Source organism: Gymnodraco acuticeps, unplaced genomic scaffold (assembly GCF_902827175.1).
Source record: "Gymnodraco acuticeps unplaced genomic scaffold, fGymAcu1.1, whole genome shotgun sequence".
Classification (NCBI taxonomy): domain Eukaryota; kingdom Metazoa; phylum Chordata; class Actinopteri; order Perciformes; family Bathydraconidae; genus Gymnodraco; species Gymnodraco acuticeps.
The window spans coordinates 46396-64925 of NW_022990439.1; the positions used below are offsets into that span (position 1 = coordinate 46396).

At 43.5% G+C, this 18530-nt stretch overlaps 1 protein-coding gene across 1 annotated transcript; it reads left to right on the plus strand.

The window, feature by feature from the left end:
* The first annotated feature begins 139 nt into the window (after positions 1-139).
* znf598 (zinc finger protein 598) lies at positions 140-17485 on the plus strand. The gene is made up of 13 exons (XM_034225144.1): positions 140-568; positions 1565-1677; positions 5244-5373; positions 5762-5973; positions 6531-6751; positions 7131-7224; positions 9427-9522; positions 9904-9995; positions 11627-11705; positions 12279-13180; positions 14052-14232; positions 14664-14811; positions 16343-17485. The coding sequence occupies exons 1-13, from the start codon at positions 395-397 to the stop codon at positions 16718-16720; spliced, it is 2820 nt and encodes a 939-aa protein (XP_034081035.1). The 5' UTR covers positions 140-394; the 3' UTR covers positions 16721-17485.
* Positions 17486-18530: the final 1045 nt, after the last annotated feature.

Sequence of the window (18530 nt, forward strand, 5' to 3'; positions counted from 1 at the left end):
AACACGTCGAATAGTGAAAGTGCAGTCGGATTCTCTAAAGCACCGCAGTCTCTTCTCCTAAATCCTTTTGAATTCTCCTATCCACTATCCCTTAACCCCGTGACGTTTCACTCCGAGGTCAAGGAATAGGAGATAGGGTTAGAATTTAGGAGCTGATTTTTAAACTATCCGAACGCAACCAAGATCTCCTGCACAGATGGATGGGTCTTATCAGCACCGCACCGGAAGGTAGGGCCCCCATCCACATGCTTTACAGATCTAAAGTACACCATTTACGTGACGCGGCAGTAGCTCAGGCTTTCTTCATTACGTAACTGCGCAACATTGTCTGTCTGTCTGTGGCTCTCCCCTAATAACAAATAGTGTTAAAGTTAAATCGTGCCTTTTCACAACCATGGCTCCATCAAACACTAAGGAAACCGAGAAGCACTGCGTCCTGTGCTGCCAAGAGGTGGATATCTTTGCCTTGGGGAAATGCGATCACCCGGTGTGTTATCGCTGCTCCACCAAAATGAGGGTGCTGTGCGAACAGAAGTACTGCGCCGTCTGCCGGGAGGAGCTCGACAAGGTGCGGATTCCTCCATCACTGTGCCCCGGGGATGAGGGTGCTAACTAGGCCGCATTCTATTGCTAGTTTTACTGTATAAAAAAATATCAACACGTCTATGATAACTTCTTAGCTGGATTCAAACACATTTCTGGTATATGATGTAGCGACAAGCGGTGTCTACCAACTGCCATACTAACATAGTATGCCCTCGCTGTCAGTAGTTTAGCTAAGGTGGCTAACGCTAGCAGTTTAGCTAGTGGTTCTTACCTTGAGATACGTTGAGTTAGCTAAGGTGGCTAATGCTAGCAGGTTAGCTAGTGGTTCATACATTGAGTTAGCTTATATGACACAGTGCTAGTCCAAATGGGCTTATCGTGTTGACGTAATGTAACAGTTAATGTGTGATTCAGTGAACTGTCAGTGCTTTAGCTGGTAGAAAAATGTCAGCTGTCAGCCTGTCACCTCTCAAACAAACCATTGCAGGTTAAATGGCTCACCGGTGGTGGCTAGGTTGCTATTCTGCTGCTGTTTATTTAACTAAATGCTGGACCTTCTTTAAAGGTAATTGGCTTGTGTGTCGACAGGTATCCCATTCAGTCTCGGATACATGTGGCTTAAAGCTAGCTTTCTAGATTTCCGTCACCTGACTGTCATACAAATAAGGGCCTCGATACCCACCACTCCCTTTAAAAGATTCTGTAGCTGTAAGCAACTGGAATAAAGATATTGTGAAATGTTCAATTACAGCTGGTTGTTGCTGTAATAGCAATGTTTTAACTGCTTAATTTAGCAAAGCTTTAAGTGTTCATATATAACTTGTTGGGTTTCATATGGTGACAGCATTCACATCATTCCATAGGATACATTACATAAGATCTTTGTCACAGGAGCAGCATTTACAGTCTTTTTTTTGACAGGGCAATGCAGCTTTATTACCCCTCCACTTTCCCTCAAAAGTGTGTGTAGCATGAGATATTCAGTATTTCTGATTTCCTACTGTCTTGTGATTCTCAGGTGGTGTTTGTGAAGAAACCTGCGGCCTTCTCGTCTCTACCCTACCAGCAGTTCCCCTGTGAGAAGAAGCATGATATCTATTTCTGTGATGAGAATATCTACGCCCAATACAGGTAGGGCTTCTTTTACATTCTTTGTGATTTTGCACTATAATTATTTAAACTAACAGTACTTGTGGGTTATCTGTTGCCACTTTTTTTGTTTTTTTCAGACTCTCTAAATAACCCTAACCCCTAGGATTCATGTTTGTTATTTTGAGAAATGAACAAGTTCATGTGGAGGAGCCTGCTACCCGCAATTTAAAAGTGGCGACAGATAACCCACAAGTACCAAACTAACTCTTGCTTCTAAAAACTGAGTTAGCTTTGCCAAAAACTACACCAATATGTTTTATTTTATTTATTTAATTGTTTATTTGGCAGGGACAATGCACAGTAATGAACACTTAAAACATTCAAATATATCAAGCGTAACAGTGCCAGATTTAGCTTTGAGCTCATTTCCATCCCTCACATAAAACATTTGTCTGCTTGTTGTGTGCTACTAGAGAGGTGGCAGGGAACTGAAACTTAGACCACTGTCACTGAATAGAAACTGTAAAAAGAAAACACTGAAAGAAAGAGTGGCATGAAGTGAAACTTAGAGTAAATGTTTTAGCCCTAGAACATTGTGATGAAGAAAAAAAAGTGTCTTTCATGCCAATATTTACTTTTTTTTGTTCAGGTTTTTCTTTTATCGCCACATTTTATTTTCATTATCTAAAGTCAATCTCCTGGCTTCTTAGAAAACCCCCTCTTGTAATCTCATCTATTCTAATCATGATGGAGGGATGTTTACATACGGAAGTCCTCTAGTCTCTTTTGGCGCGTTTCCACTGCAGGCCTCGCTCGGCCTGGTTATGCCTTATTAGGCCCGGCTCCCTTTAATGCTGCGCTTCCATTACAGTTTAGGAACTGGGGTAGTTACTATAGTAACGCAGTGTAGGCGGAGCCGTGACGTCATCTTCAATGAGCGCCCCAGAAAAACAACACAGCCGTTAGCTGTTAGCACTCAGAGCTCACAGCTCTTCATATCTGTTCAGAAACTAGACAAAAGTTAAACAAGTACAAACCACAGACTGCCTGTGTCATGGCGAATACAGTCGCTGGTTTATTTATGTCTGTATAGGCCGTTGTTGTGAGTGTGGACGGTCGGAGCATATATAAAGTTAGCTTAGCCAATCTCCATTCAGAAAACATGCATTTTAAAAGGGTTTTTCGCCTGCCGTCTGTCTGCAGACTTGTCAAAGCATTAATTCATGGTTTTTACTAACCGGTATCAGTATGTTGTTAATTCGGCATCATTTTGAAACGTGTATTACAATTAAATCACGGTCAAATATGTTCATCTTGTTGTAGTTGTAGCCCCCTTGCCAGCGATTCTCTCTCTAGTTTAGCATACTCAGCCCGACTCAGCCTGGTTGTTCCTGGCCCTAGAACCACGATTTTATGGGGCCAGAAAAACTGTGAATTAGGACCCGCTAGCCGCTACTAGGCCAAGTGGAAACGCAACCAAAAACGGGCCCCGCACGGCTCGGCACGCTTAAAGCGAGCTACCCGCTGCAGTGGAAACGCGCCATTTGTGTGATAGCAGAGCACCATTTCATGCTGTGTACTTTGTATTACTACATCTGCATCTTTTCCCAACTTTTAAAATGTGGTATATTATTTTGTTGTGTGTAGGGATGCTCCGATCGATATCGGCCGATATTCACTCTCTGCCGATCGATCGGTGCTCTCAATAAATGCCGATCGGGAGAGCCGATGACGTAAAATACATGACACTTTTCTCAGTGCGCGGCAAAACAAGCTCGCCAAAATGGCTTCACCAGTCTGGCAGTATTTTAAGGTGTCCGAAAATGACAATAAAATAACGGTATGCAACGTGTGTGAAGCAGAAATCCTGCTGCTCCACCCGCCGGACCGGTGAGCGGATCAACACACACACTAAGAGTTAGACCTAACACACTTAGCTATTTTATCTACTTCTGGAACAAGCTAAACTAGTTATAAATATATTTATTCTTCACTGTCAGGTCACTCATTACTGGATCAGTGAGCTGCATGAGATACTGATGGGCTGTAGAGAGAGAGAGAGAGAGAGAGAGAGAGAGAGAGAGAGAGAGAGAGAGAGAGAGAGAGAGGGGGAGAAAGGAAAAAAGAGCACTCCCGCTCATTTCTCCCGTGTTATTATCCAAATCTAATGTAAACTTGAATAATGTACTTAATTTGAATGTAATAATTATGTTGGTTGTTGTTTGTGGAAGCGCCAGCGAATGAGCTCCATTAACTGAGTTTTAAACATCACTTTAAATGGAAGATCCCCATAGGCCCCGCCCACTCGATCGGATCGGTACTGATTCCGGTGTCTGTACCATATGTGTTCGGGGTACCATATGTGTTCGGGGTACCATATGTGTTCGGGGTCCGTCTCTTACCAATGACGTCACTGACGTCACGCATTGTGATTGGCTGTACGGTAATTTACCCAGGGGTGCTCGGTCATTACATTACATTTAGCTGACGCTTTTATCCAAAGCGACCTAGAGTAGATGATCAGTGGGGCCTTGTTTTTACTGAAACATGATGTTTCGATGTATATTTCCATTGAAAATGCTAACCGCTAGCCGCAAAGCTAGCATCGCAGCCACTGCTCCGTTTTCGGAGACTTTGCACACGTTTTTCACCAACATTTTCACACGCTAGGAGTATCGCTTCGTCTTGGTCTGTAGATGTGATTTGATGTGTCGTGTGTCCCCCAAAAATAACAATCGACAGTGTAAACATAATTATGTAAATAACCCAATTTGTGTTCTGTGAAACGGAAAAGGATTTTACATTGTTTTTGTTACTTTCGTTGCAGTGTCTTAAATGTAATTTAGGTTAACTTCCTGTTTGAAGTTGTTTCTATGGAAACAACATGATGGAGAAAAAAGTAATATCTTCTACATATAATAACGGACAAAGTAAAGAATGAAGTGTAGGCTATGTTTAAATGTTCGGAATTTGACCGTGTATGATGGTCCTCTTGAGTTGCCGTACAGCCAATGCCGTACAGCCGGAGACTTTGCACACGTTTTTCACAAACATTTTCACACGCTAGGAGTATGGGAGTACTTCCATTCGCTTCGTCTTGATCTGTAGATGTGATTTGCCCCCGAGCACCCCTGGGTAAATTACCGTACAGCCAATCACAATGCGTGACGTCATTGGTAAGAGACGGACCCCGAACACATATGGTACCCCGAACACATATGGTACCCCGAACACATATGGTACCCCGAACACATATGGTACCGACACCGGCGATCGGAGCATTCCTAGTTGTGTGTGCAATGTTTGATGTGCAAATAAATGGAGCAGCCAGATACAGAGTTTTAATCTCTGTCAAACAACAGTAGTGAAATGATTATTTGCTTCAACAAAGGCAAGCCTTTGTTTAAATGACTCAAGTCAACGAAAACTAAAACAAACGGTAGTGTGATTGTTATTTGGTCACTCTTTTTCCTGTATGTAAATAACTTTGTTTCCTAGGTCATTTGTATTTGTTGCCATCAGCTCATTTGGTTAGATTTCTGTTTATATGTTTGCTCGACCTTGACACTTATTGAATTGATCTTGGTGTGTCTTTTTTAAATCAGGCATCTGCTGCTGCCAGAGTGTCTCAGCTGTACAGAGCCGAAGGTCTTCTCTAAGTACGAGGAGCTGGAGCACCACATGAGGAAGACGCATGAGCTCTTCTGCTGCAAACTCTGCACAAAACATCTCAAGGTAAACTTGTGTCGTCAATAAGTGTCAAAGAAAAACAAAGAGATACAACCCTTGTAGCAAAAGCAGTCCTGATCAGAATGGATGCAATAAGTAGATTGACATATAGTTGTTATGACCAAATATAGGTTTTCTGGCCATTTTCAACAGCACACATATGGGTGTGGACCACCAACAAGATGATGGCGTATAAGCTGTTCAAAGCTTTGATTAAATGTCATGAATGGGACAATAAGGAACTTTTGGGATACTAAGACACAGTTATTGTTATTCAGGTTCTCCAAACACTGAATCACTGGCTTGTAAATAAAGTACAAACAACCTTTTAGAACATTTTGTTGGCATGTTATGTATAGATTGTCCTGTAAACTAACTTTAACCCATTCCACAGATCTTCTGTCATGAGCGTAAATGGTACAACCGTAAGGAGCTGGCACGTCACAGAGCGCACGGCGACCCCGACGACACGAGTCACCGAGGACACCCGCTCTGCAAGTTCTGTGACGACCGTTACCTCGACAACGACGAGCTGCTTAAACACCTGCGAAGGGACCACTACTTCTGCCACTTCTGTGATGCTGACGGCTCCCAGGAATACTACAGGTGTGTATAGATGTTTCACACACACACACACACACACACACACACACACACACACACAATGTATACATCACACCATGTATACATCACTTCAGGGGACATTACATTGACTTACATGCGTTTCCTGGCGACTTATTCTAACCTTAGCCATAACCAACACATGCCTAACCCTAACCAAGTCTTCACCCTAAAATTAATGATTCCCCTTATGGGGACCTCCCTTATGTCCCCATAAGGGAGGCGAGTCCCCGTGACTGTGTAAACAGATGTAGGTCCCTGCAAGGACCTAATTAATGCTAGGACACACACACACACACACACACACACACACACACACACACACACACACAGGAAGGATTGTGGTGGCTCTGTAGGTCAAGCCAGTTTTGATCCTGTGGTGGAATGTAATAAGTACATTTACCCATGTTATGTACTTGTTCTGATTTCAAGCTACTTTAGACTTCTACTTCACTTCATTACATTCTAGTATGGCAACTTTTACTTGCGTATAAAATCTCATTACTTCTTCCACCCCTTTCTCCTAACCCTGCCCTCAACAGTGATTACCCGTACCTGAGCGAGCACTTCAGAGATAGTCACTACCTGTGTGAGGAGGGCCGCTGCGCCACAGAACAGTTCACCCATGCATTCCGCTCCGAGATCGACTACAAGGCACACAAGGCCGCGGAGCACAGCAAGAACCGTGCGGAGGCTCGACAGAACCGACAGATCGACCTGCAGTTCAACTACGCCCCAAGGCAACAGGGCAGGAGAAATGAAGGTCGGTCAGCGTGTAATCGATCTGTTTTTGAGACTGATATCTATATTAGGAGAATGTATAACGTTGCAATGGAGACATATTTTCGTAGGCTGACCCAGAATTTAGCATCGTAATGGGCTCCCTCGATTAAAAGCAATGTCAATTTCCATTTGATTCTGGAATATTGCTGTATTTTATGTCGTAGAACAAAACGTGAAAATCTCTTTAGCTCCAGAGACCTTATTTCTGGCCAAAAATGCATTCTAAAAACCATTGACTTCAAGACGAGTGCTAAAATGCCAACTCATTTCTGGGTTTAGGACTCATTCCTGCACCCCTCTTATAGTAACTGTGGTTTGAAGGCCTTGAATGTTAAATGTGTGTGTGTGTGTGTCCTTAGGCATGCTGACAGGTGAGGACTATGATGAGATGCGTCAGGCTCGCGGGGGAAGAGGAAGGCTTCAGGGGGGACAGAAGAGCTGGAGGTACTCTCGGTGAGTGCAGGCCCGGACTGGCCATCGGGAGGACCGGGAGGTTTCCCGATGGCCTGGCCTGCTGGCCTGAGGATTTTTTTTTTTATGTATGTATTGTGAACGCAACGCTGCGCAAATGTGGGTCTGCCTCACAGAGGGTGACTGGCTGTCTACATGATGTGGCCTGCCGACATGGCCACTTTCATAGAGATCATACTAATGCCCTCGATTGGTCTCTGTGTGTCATTCAAGCTCGGGAGGGTGTGTATGTCTGGCGCGAGCGAGCGAGAGAGAAAGCGCGCGCACCGGTTACTTGTATTGTTGTTGTTAGCATCTGTTGCTAGCTAGCGGAGCTAACGGATATAATGAGCTGTCAACAAGGTGTGGGGAGAGTCCTCTCCTGTCAGACTGAGAGACTGATAACTACAGCTCAGGGGCCTCATTTATAACGCTGTGCGTAGGATTCACGTGGGAAGGTTGCTTACGTAGTAGAAATCCAAAAAATAGTTACAGAAATGTTCCGACATTTTCCGATTCACAAAACATTGCGTACCGGCGAGGAAAGTGCGTACAGCACTTCCTACGCCAGTTTCCCTTTATAAATCACAATCGACTCGAAATGCGGTGCAGCTTTTGCGGACTTCACGTAACGCCCATATTTGCCTATAAATAGTCAAAGAAACGCCCATTCATTCATTCTGACTGACTGCATGAAGAAGATCGCAGGAAATGACGACAGAACAGCTAAAAAAGACGTCTCACACCGTGTCAGATCTTGGCAAACGGCATAAAACACGATTAAACGTGATGGTATATAAAATCATGCTCGTATCTACAACCTATAGAAATGCAAAACGGCGTCAGTTTAGACGTAATTCTGTCCTCCTGCTCACCGCATCATTTATGAGAAAACATTTCATAACATTAACACAACATATTCGAGGTGGTTTTAAATAACATATCCGTATTTATTTATTTCTCCAAGTTATGTTTTTGTGCACTGAGGAGTCGCAAACAGGCGTTTGTTCAATCATTTTAAGATTGGCTTTAATCAATGTTTGATAAATGAGAGGTAACATTTTATTTATGGTATTATTTCTCTCCATTCTTCCTTCTGCCAACGGTGTCGCAGTTTCTCGTCTCTCCCGTTTTTGTGCTTAGTGCGTACGCATGGGTTAGAATTTGCGTGGAGGGCCGCACGTTTTCCCGTCAAGTTAGTATTTTATAAATCGTAAACATTGCGTAGAAACTGGCGTACGCCATTTTTTTTGAGCGTATATCCCTTTATATAAATGAGGCCCCTGGTGAGGTAAAGGACTCTGAGTGTTTAGATAGTTAACTTAGTCTAAGTTCAGTGGGTCTCAAACGGTTTGGTCACCTTTATGTAAACACATATTTCCATTTGAGGGGGGAGTGATTAGTAAAATATGCATGAATAATAAAAAAAAAAAAGTTAACTAGGTGAAAAAAGGCAAGATAAACTTGTTGAGAGCTAAAACTAGTCTTTGCTGCTGCCTCAAAGAGGAGCAGGGGGAGAGGGGGGAGACAGGTGAGGCTGATTCAGGAGCACAGACACACTCACAACTATAAATGAACCAAAAACAAATAAACAAGTTTCAATGTTTTTTCATATTGGATATGGTATGTTATTGGTTATGGCCATGTTCTTATGATTTATTTAAATGTACACAGTTCTGTTTCATATGGATCTAGTCTCTTTATTTCCCCCTCAAAGTGAACCAGATTGATGCATTTAAGTCCAACATTTAAAAACAAATCTTACCGGGGGCATTTTTTTTTAATAGTAACCCATTCCATGTTTATTCTGGGGTAGTAGATTTAAAGTTTAGGGCTATCACTATGGGCAGCCAGCAACGCTGTAAATATTGACAAATACATCCAGGAAAATGGCACAAAAGAAAACTGGTCGTGGCCTGGCTGGGTGTATAATTCCCGGCCTGACATGTTGTCCCAGTCCGGCCCTGGGTGAGTGTCAATCAACAATGCTGCCTTTGTTGTTTATGACTGTACAGAAACTTTGCATCTTATTTTATGAAAACGTAGCACTTTGCTGTCCCCTAAAGGCCTCACTATTGCATCTGATACCCTACCGTGCAAACCATAAGCATGGTTGTACCAGTCAAATTCCAATCAGTTTTTTGTCCTTTTTGGTCTCGTATTGTTTTTTTTCTATATATATGAACGTGTGCTTGTTCCGTGCAGAGAGGACGAGGACAGGGATGTGGCGGCTGCTATGAAGGCATCCATGGCGACGCGTCGGCAGGAGGAGAGGGTATCCACGCAGGATAGAGGATCCATGCACGAGAGAGGAGGAGGCATGCACGAGAGAGGAGGAGGAGGAGGAGGAGGAGGAGGAGGAGGATGCACGAGAGAGGAGGAGGAGGGATGCACGAGAGAGGAGGAGGAGGAGCGATGCACGAGAGAGGAGGAGGGAGAGGAGGAGGCATGCAAGAGAGAGGAGGAGGAGGAGGAGGAGGAGGAGGAGGAGGAGGAGGGAGAGGAGGAGGCATGCAAGAGAGAGGAGAAAGGATGCAGGAGAGAGGAGAAAGGATGCAGGAGAGAGGAGAAAGGATGCAGGAGAGAGGAGAAAGGATGCACGAGAGAGGAGGAGGGATGCACGGGCGAGGATCCATGCACGAGAGGGGAGGAGCCATACATGAGATGGGAGCCATGCACGAGAGGGGCCCCCCCAAAATACCTCAGAGAGGAGAGGGCGGAGAGAACAGAACCAGAGGAGCCCAGAAACATGAGCGCACAAATCAAACCACCAGGTGAGAGACGGGAAATATTCAAAGTATGACTACTAGTTCATGTCTGGGGTGTGTTGGGTTTGGGCTTTGGCCAGTGGTGGAAGAAGCATTCAAAACCTTTACTTCAGCAAAAGTTCCATTCTATCGATATCAAAGTAATCCTGTCTAAGTTACAGTCCTACATTTAAAGTCTCTCAAGTCAAAGTACAGAATCAGCCAAATGTGTGTGTGTGTGTGTGTGTGTATATGTATATGTATATATATATATATATATATATATATATATATATATATATATATATTAGGGGTGTAACGGTATACGTACCCGTACCGAAATTATTTGGTACGGGCCCTTCGTGTACCGAACGAATATAACATTAAACGTAAAAAATTGAGAACGTGAACAACTTTTTGGAAGTAATCGCAGGTGCTGCGTCGCAGCATTCAGAGTAATTTGCTCACATTGGGTTCAACGAGTCATATAGCGGCCAAGTCATTTCATTGGACGAGAGGCATACTAGAGAGCTGGTCACAGGGATGCGTTCAAATGTAGTCAGTAATTTGAGGAACTGTCGAAATGGCCAACGCAGATAAAGTTGAGCTCGAAAATCCTGGCAATACATCAAACTTGCACACTCATTTGAAAAGGCATCACCCGAACGTGAATATCACCGGTACCACAAGAAAAAAGACTGAAGTGCAAACCCAACTCCCGCTAGCATGTAAGCCTCCACCACTCGCAGAGAGTTCAGACCGAGCCAAAGCTATTACAAACGCCAAATATCCTTATGTTGCCATGTTAGCAAAGCGCTACCTGGCTGTGTCTGCTACCTCTGTCCCTAGAGAGGGTGTTCTCCACAGCAGGAGACATTGTTAGTGCCAGCAGATCTGCCCTTTCAGCAGCAATGTGGACAAGTTCATCTTTCTTTAAACAACATGAAAATACAATGACAAGCAAGTCATAATGTCAAACTGGCTGCTTAGGTACTAGTACAGTTCAAGTGCAGATTATTTCAGTTCATCGAAATGCTGCACCTTAATGTTTATTTTTATTAGATTGGGGGTCCGCGGGGTCTTAAAAAGTATTAAAAGTTAATAAATCAATTTAGCGAAAAGAAGGCTATTAAAAAGTATTAAAGGGCATTTTCCAAGGTATGACATTTTGTAGCTTGTTTTCAATAAGTCTATAAAGTGTCCAAAGAGGTTGTGTTCTACAGTCTGCCTGAATGTAATCATGGCGTAGGTGTGTAGTGTGATTCTGTGTAGTTTATTAATGGCATCCCGTTGGATTTGACGTCATCTGAACAGGACATCGCGCGCTCACTGCTTGATAGCGCGCGAAGCTCCGTTTACGCCGGTTGTTAAACAACATCGTTATGGAGAAATGCAAGTCTGCGTCCAAATGGTTGGAAGATACGGAGGAAGGACAATCCATACTGTATATAGTCAATGTGAGGTAAAGTGTGTCGCCAAGGTAACCGGTTAAAACTCCAAGTGGCGATGAGGTCTTAAAATGTATGGAAAGGGTCTTAAAAAAGGTCTTTAAAGGTATTACATGTGACTTCAGGATTCCTGCATATACCCTGGTAAAGTACTCGAGTAAAAAGAATATAACAGCAGCAGGAACACTCACTCTCTGTTTTCTTTTACAGTGAGAACAATGAAGAGCGATAATCCAGGCGACGGAGAAGATGACTTCCCAGCGTTAGGAGGCGGAGCTGCCTTAACAATGTAATTTTTACATTGACGGAAATCCTCATCATACAATATATTCTACTGCAATGTAACATTTCTATTATCAGGGTTCTTACGGTCATTAAAAACCTGGAAAAGTCATGGAAATTCACAATGCTAATTCCAGGCCCTGGAAAAGTTCTGGAAAACAATATTTTTCCCAAAGTTTTGGAAAAGTCATGGAAATGTAACTAAAGTTGCATCAACTATAATTTATATTTTATCTAATCGCTGAAATAGTAATACTATAATGATGATAAATATCGTATAGTAATGAAATGTAAAATGGCATTTAACTGACGAGGTATTTTGCTGGTGAGAGATTTGAGTTGCTTCAGCGTGTAGAAGCTAGTAAGCCTATCTGATTTGTTTTAGATAGGCACGACATGTTTCATATGCACACCTTATTTTCCTGTTCCATGTTAAAATAAACTATTTTCAGTGGCACCGCTGAGACGGAGTAATGTTTTTGGTCATGGAAAATAGGGTAAAGGTCCTGGAGAAGACATGGAAAAGTCATTGAAAATCATTGGTGAAACAGTGTATGAACCCTGTCTTGTGCCCTTCCAGTGTGAAGCCAGCTCCTGCGACTCTATCGACACCCCGTGCTGCTTTGAAGGAAGACGACTTCCCGAGCCTCTCGGCCGTCGCTGTTTCATCGCCCATGACCCCGGCTTACTCTGCACAGCCTAAGAAATCTTCGTCTTTCCAAGAGGAAGACTTCCCCGCACTCGTGTCGAAAATCCGGCCCCTGAGAAACGCAGCCGGCACCAAATCTGCTTGGTCCAGCCATGCCGCTGTAGCTAAACCCGCCTCCCAGCCTCCTCCGTCCTCCAGACCTTCCCCCCCTCTCTCCTCCGTCCCCTCCGGCCCTCAGCTCCTCTCCGCCTCCTCAAACTCTTCACGCAAGAAAATGAAGGTCGGTGTCAAATCCGCCTCCTCCCACTCTCCTCCTTCTTCGGACGACGAGAAAGGAGCAGTGAAGCAACAGCAGGTGTTCCGCTCGGTGCCCACCATGTCGGACATCTCCTCTCTGCTCACCGTTAAAGGAGGCAACAGCAAAGCCCCCACTGTGACCCCCCTCCCTCCAAAACACGCCCCCACCCCTGAGCCTCCTACCTCTAAAGCCAGCAAGAAGAAGAAGCAGCAGCAGCAGCAGCAGAAGACCAGCACGGCAGCTCCCTCTGCGCCCGTGTCTTCAACATCGGGAACAAATCAAACGGCGAGTGTAAAGTCGGTGGAAACGGCCGCACAGAAGGAGAACGTCCCCGAGAAGATCCGGAACAAACCCCCCCCCTCCACCGCTGCTGTGACGGCCACAATGACGAGTGTATTGTCTAACGGCCACCAGGAGACATCTCCCCCGGTCAGTAAGAAGGAGGCGGTAGCGGTGACTCCTCATCCCAAGGTGGAGCTTCCTCTCGATCAGGAGGAAGACTTCCCCGCTCTCATGACCAAGAACCCTCCACCAGGTACAACACTCAAATATCATTCTATATTTTTTACTTTGTTTTCTTGCTACGACACATCGTACTTAACGTATTCACTTAAAGTCAGTTATTGTGATCATCCTGTAGCGATAGAAGCAGTGTAGTCAAAATGAACCTGTAGATGAAAACGATTAACCAGGGTAAATAATTCATTGCCTTTTTCTGCCACAAAAACTTATCGAGGGAGCAACATTTAAGTGATGTACGTTTTCTTTGGTCGAATACAGAGGCCTGAGAATTTAAAGCAACTTGTTTTTATATATGTATCGACTGTTAGTCGCCTGAAATGCAACTCAAGAAGTCTTGCCTAACATTTTACTGAAGTAATTGCTATTATTGCTATTATTATTATTGCTATTTGAGTGACCGAGATCATGTAAGTGTATTTCAAGTGGACTATGTATTCATTTATTGAGCTGTATTTAAATCAGGTTTTAAATTGTTTGACTGATAGAGATCATGCAATGTTATTATTTGTTTATTGATTGTTATGAAGCTGTCTGAGGACCACAGATGGAAATGAGCTATTAGCTATAATATATAATCTCTTTGCTGAGATTAATGTTTTTGTATGCATGCTCCTTCTATAAATAAATACAAAAAAATGATATGGATCAAACATTAAAGTAAATTTGACCAACAAATTCTTATCCAAGCACTGTTTCGACAAGTGTATATAAATGACACCTACAAAATTAAGAGACTTTTAGCATATTTTTCTATTACATGACTAATTTGTTCTGAACATCGACCCAGGAGTGTGGCGGATAGCTTCCAGAGAGTTCCTCCACATTGTGCAGGAGTTACTTTCTGCCCCAGAGTGAAGCTGTTGCTCACAGTGTGTTTCTCTCAGGCTTCAAGTCCTCCTTCAAGTCCTCCTTCCCGATGAAGACCTCCGCTCCGGCCCCAGCCTCCTCCGCCATGCCCCCCCCTCCACCCGGCCTGGGACTCTCCGCCACTAAACCCCCCCCGGGCTTCACTGGGATCCCCCTCAACAGCAACGTGGTGGAGCCGGCCCCCACTGAAGTCAACCCGTGAGACATTTACCCTTTTGTTTTTTGTAATATGTTTTATTGACATTTGGAAGCAAACAATTACGGTGTTTTTTTCAAGACATTGTAATTGTACATCTTAAGTTCGTCTGTCCGAACATTAGGGAGTGATCAGGACTTCACAGTGAAATCACACGTTTGTACAAATTATGAGGTTTTACGAAAGCAGTCCACTTTCTCTGACACACATAGTTCCAGTTTGTGATTGACAGATGTTATCCTCTCCATTTTTTAAATATCCATCCATGCGTTTAAAGTTGGGCTATCTGGTGATAACCACTTCCTTGTAAGAGCGAGACGTTTACTGTTTTAAAACACGATCTCTTAGTTTGTCTGTTTGACAAAGACTTTGTCTGCATTGGCCTTGTGCGTTTAGTTAATGATTCTAACCCATATATATTCTCATACCCCAGGCCCACCAAGGTGCAGAGCAGCGGTTACATGGTGCCGGAAGATTTCCACGAGAGGAACCTGCAGCTGATCGCGTCCATCAAGAAATACCTCTCCAACGACGAGTCAAAGTTCAACCAGTTCAAAAACCTCTCTGCACAGTTCAGACAGGTACAACATGATAACTTGTATTTCTATGAATAATTATAACGACAACAGTCTAATTTTGTACGGCAAGATTATTCATATAGCACATTTTAACACAAGGCAATACACAGACTGTTCCTCATCCGCCACACTTCATGAAAACCAACCAATGCTTTAAAGTGTTGGTACCGCCACAGATATACAGCAGTACCACAGTTCTATGGTAATGTGGTAGAAACTTCACTTAAGAATTTGTCCACATAAAAACATGTTAAGAGACTTAATGACAAAACAGTCCTATCCTATTAAAATGATAAAAGTGTACCTAACAATACTGTAACTGTAAACATGATGCATGTTCTTATTCACATCCATACAAAAAGATCTATAAACGCATACTAACAAAGAACTGACATGTACAAAAGGTGGTCACAGGTGTTATTGTGTCTGTTGCTCTAAAGCTCGCCTTATTCTGTGCTTTAGTAATCTGATCTGTAATCGAGTTCCATGAGATAAGATGTACTTTATTAATCCAAACAAATCAAGGCATTGCACAGAAATAGAAATAAAAGTAAACCAGCATTAGAGAGTTAAAAGAAATGTACAGATGACCGGGAAGCAGAGTTCCCGTTAGAATATTTGTTCGCCGATCAACATGTCCGTTAAAGTTTCAATCTTCCGGACAAAATGAGAAAAGTGCCGGTCAACGGTCTTCTTTGTTATTTATTGAGCTTTAAAACAAATTGATATGATTCGATATTAAACTAATTATAGTAGATTAACTACATTATTCAAAAGTGTTCAGTAACTTACAATAACACGGGAATAATAAACGGAGCGCTCTCTCTCTCTCCTGACAGCCCGTCAGTCTCATGCAGCTCGCGGATCAGTAAGTCCATATCGATCAGATCTAGCTCGTTCTAGCTAATGATATGACTACCTGCTTATTAAAAGACACCTAAACAATAAGCGTCGCTATGCAACCGGGTGAGGCTGCAAAGTATAGCGCAGCATTATGCATTTGTTTACAGGCCCACCGGAACCCCGAGGCATTACCAACAGATCAACGCACAATCAACCCATCCAGGACATCTCTTTCTCCACATTAAGTGTTAGACAAAAGAGTGGGACAGACAAGAATAGTCAATTCTAATGTCTGTCACATACATAGACTATATATAAATGGACGTAGGGTCCGTGACGTCACCCGTAGGATTCTGCAGAGTTTGAGGCGTCCCGGCTGTTCCCCAGAGTTTGCAGCTTGGTCACATACTATTCTTGTCTGTCATATAAGTGGCGCAACTGATGAGGGGAAATTATTTTGACCGGAGAGATTTAGATTTGCCGGTCTTCAGCATATTTTACCGGTCATAGTCCGGTAATTACCGGCTAGCGGGAACTCTGCCGGGAAGATAACAAATATACACTGTCTGACAAATAAAAAAAATCACTATTGAAAGGATGCAACCATAGTTCGGGTACTGTGCCTTATTTTGAACGTTTTCTGGATTAGACATTGATGTCTTCCTCACCCTGCTCCTCTCTGTCTTCCCAGAGTGTGATCTCAGCCGTGCAGTACCACAGCAGCTGTAAGGAGCTGCTCGGGGACGACTTCCACCGCATCTTCAACGAGCTGTTGGTGCTGCTCCCTGACACCGGGAAGCAGCAGGAGCTCCTGGCGGTGCAGGGCGACTGCCGGGCGCTGGAGAGGCAGGCGGGCGCCGGGGGGGTGGGGAAGAAGAACAAGAACAAGAAGAACGCCTGGCAGACGCCGAGCAGCGCCGCCAACGTCGCCGCCGAGCTGGACTGCCAGGTGTGTCCCACGTGCAGACAGGTACTGGCCCCTAAAGACTTCAACTCCCATAAGACCTTGCACACGGGGGAGGCTGAGGAGTTCCCTTCCTTGCAGTCAATCAGCCGTATCATCAGCTAGCCCCTCGTGTTTCCTCGGCTCCGTTTGAAATTGCGGGGAACATTCACCCCTGCAGTAGTCCCCACACTGAGTTTGGGGCTCATAACCAGTGGGGGATTAAGACGGTTTATAGTGAGTTGCTTTCAAAGGGGATCATTTTTGATAGTTTGAGTGAAGTTTTCACAGTTTAAAAACACAGAGTTGCCCCATCTCGACTCTTATTTCCACTCCGAGGACGTCTCCAGCTGGCACCGGCAACGTCCAACACGACTGTCCGTTTTATTTAACGAAGCCTTTACTTGAATCGCTCGCTAATAAAAAAAAAAATTGTACTGATTTACATTTTTTACCTTGCTTTGAGCTCTCACTTTCTGATTGAGTTTGTATGATTCCCCTGCGGGGCTGCTTGGACAAATAACAAAATAAACACATATGTTTCGGTTTAAATATTTAGCACCATATTTATTTAAGTGAAGCTGCTGTTCACTTGCTTTCAACTCTTCGTTGCTTCGTGCGGAGGAAGGACTGGTGTGTGAGTGAATGGATCGTGTCGGAGTGTGAGTGACGCTGAGCTGCTTCAGGACATGATCACATTTTACATTTTTAAATGTGTACCAGTTTCTTTATATACATTTCACATATTTGGATGTGGTTGACTGGTGTTGAAAAAGGGTTCGAATGTAAACTACATTTCACTCCACAATTAAATGGAGTACGTTATTTGAAGTAGTACAAATAATACATCTACTCGTTGACACAAAACAATAAAGGATGTTTTTTTTGGTTTATGATTTATCAAGGTAAACATTCATGATTTAGAATATATTTATATATGTTAAAGAGGATATCTACCCTTGTTTTGTTTTTTAATGAAGCCGTTCGAATCATTTTTTTAAACTGGGACTTCTCGGCACCACAAGTGATTTATTCAAATGTCTTTTTTACTGCGATTTGGATATTGCACTCGTCCAGATTGGATTTTGATCAAATATCTATTCATTATGCAGCCCTGGTATGCATTATTATTTATCACGACGGAATCCATAGTGCTTCATGATGTTTGCAACACAAAAGCAGCTTCGTCATCGTTCACAGCCTTCACTTGAATTCCAGCTTCGGCACACTGGGTTTGTTTACGCTGTTTGTTAGAGGGACCGGTTACTTCCTGTACTAATATGTTCATCTTCTCAGGACTTTCACTGCGACGCCTGTGTGTGTGTGTGTGTGTGTGTGTGTGTGTGTGTGTGTGTGTGTGTGTGTGTGTGTGTGTGTGTGTGTGTGTGTGGTGTGTGTGTGTGTGGTGTGTGTGTGTGTGTGGTGTGTTGTGTGTGTGTGTGTGTGGTGTGTGGTGTGTGTGTTTTTGTGTGTGTGTGGTGTGTGTGTGTGTGTGTGTGTGTGTGTGTGTGTGGTGGTGTGTGTGTGTGGTGTTGGTGTGTTGTGTGTTTGTGTGGTGTGTCTGTGTGTGTGTGTGGTTTGTAAAATTAAAGCTCTTCTGCCTAGCACTGTGTTTCTGAATCTTTGTGTGGTGATGGGAAACAAGATGGATGGTCGGATGTTTTATGCATGCATACATTTCCGCCGTCTTTATATTTAAGCTACGTGTTTTTTATATCGAGTATGTGTTGTGCTTACAATGCACATTATGCGGAAATAAATGTATTGTACCTAAATCGTACTCTAATAGAACCCAGAAGCCCATTGTTCTACTTTCTCTTGAAATGTGGACAGTTTTACATTCAAGCCTTTTAAACAATCTGTACCTAACTCGGTCATTTCTTATTGTTTTCACCGTCGTTGGGTGGAGTACATTTGCTTTTTTCACATTTCCCAG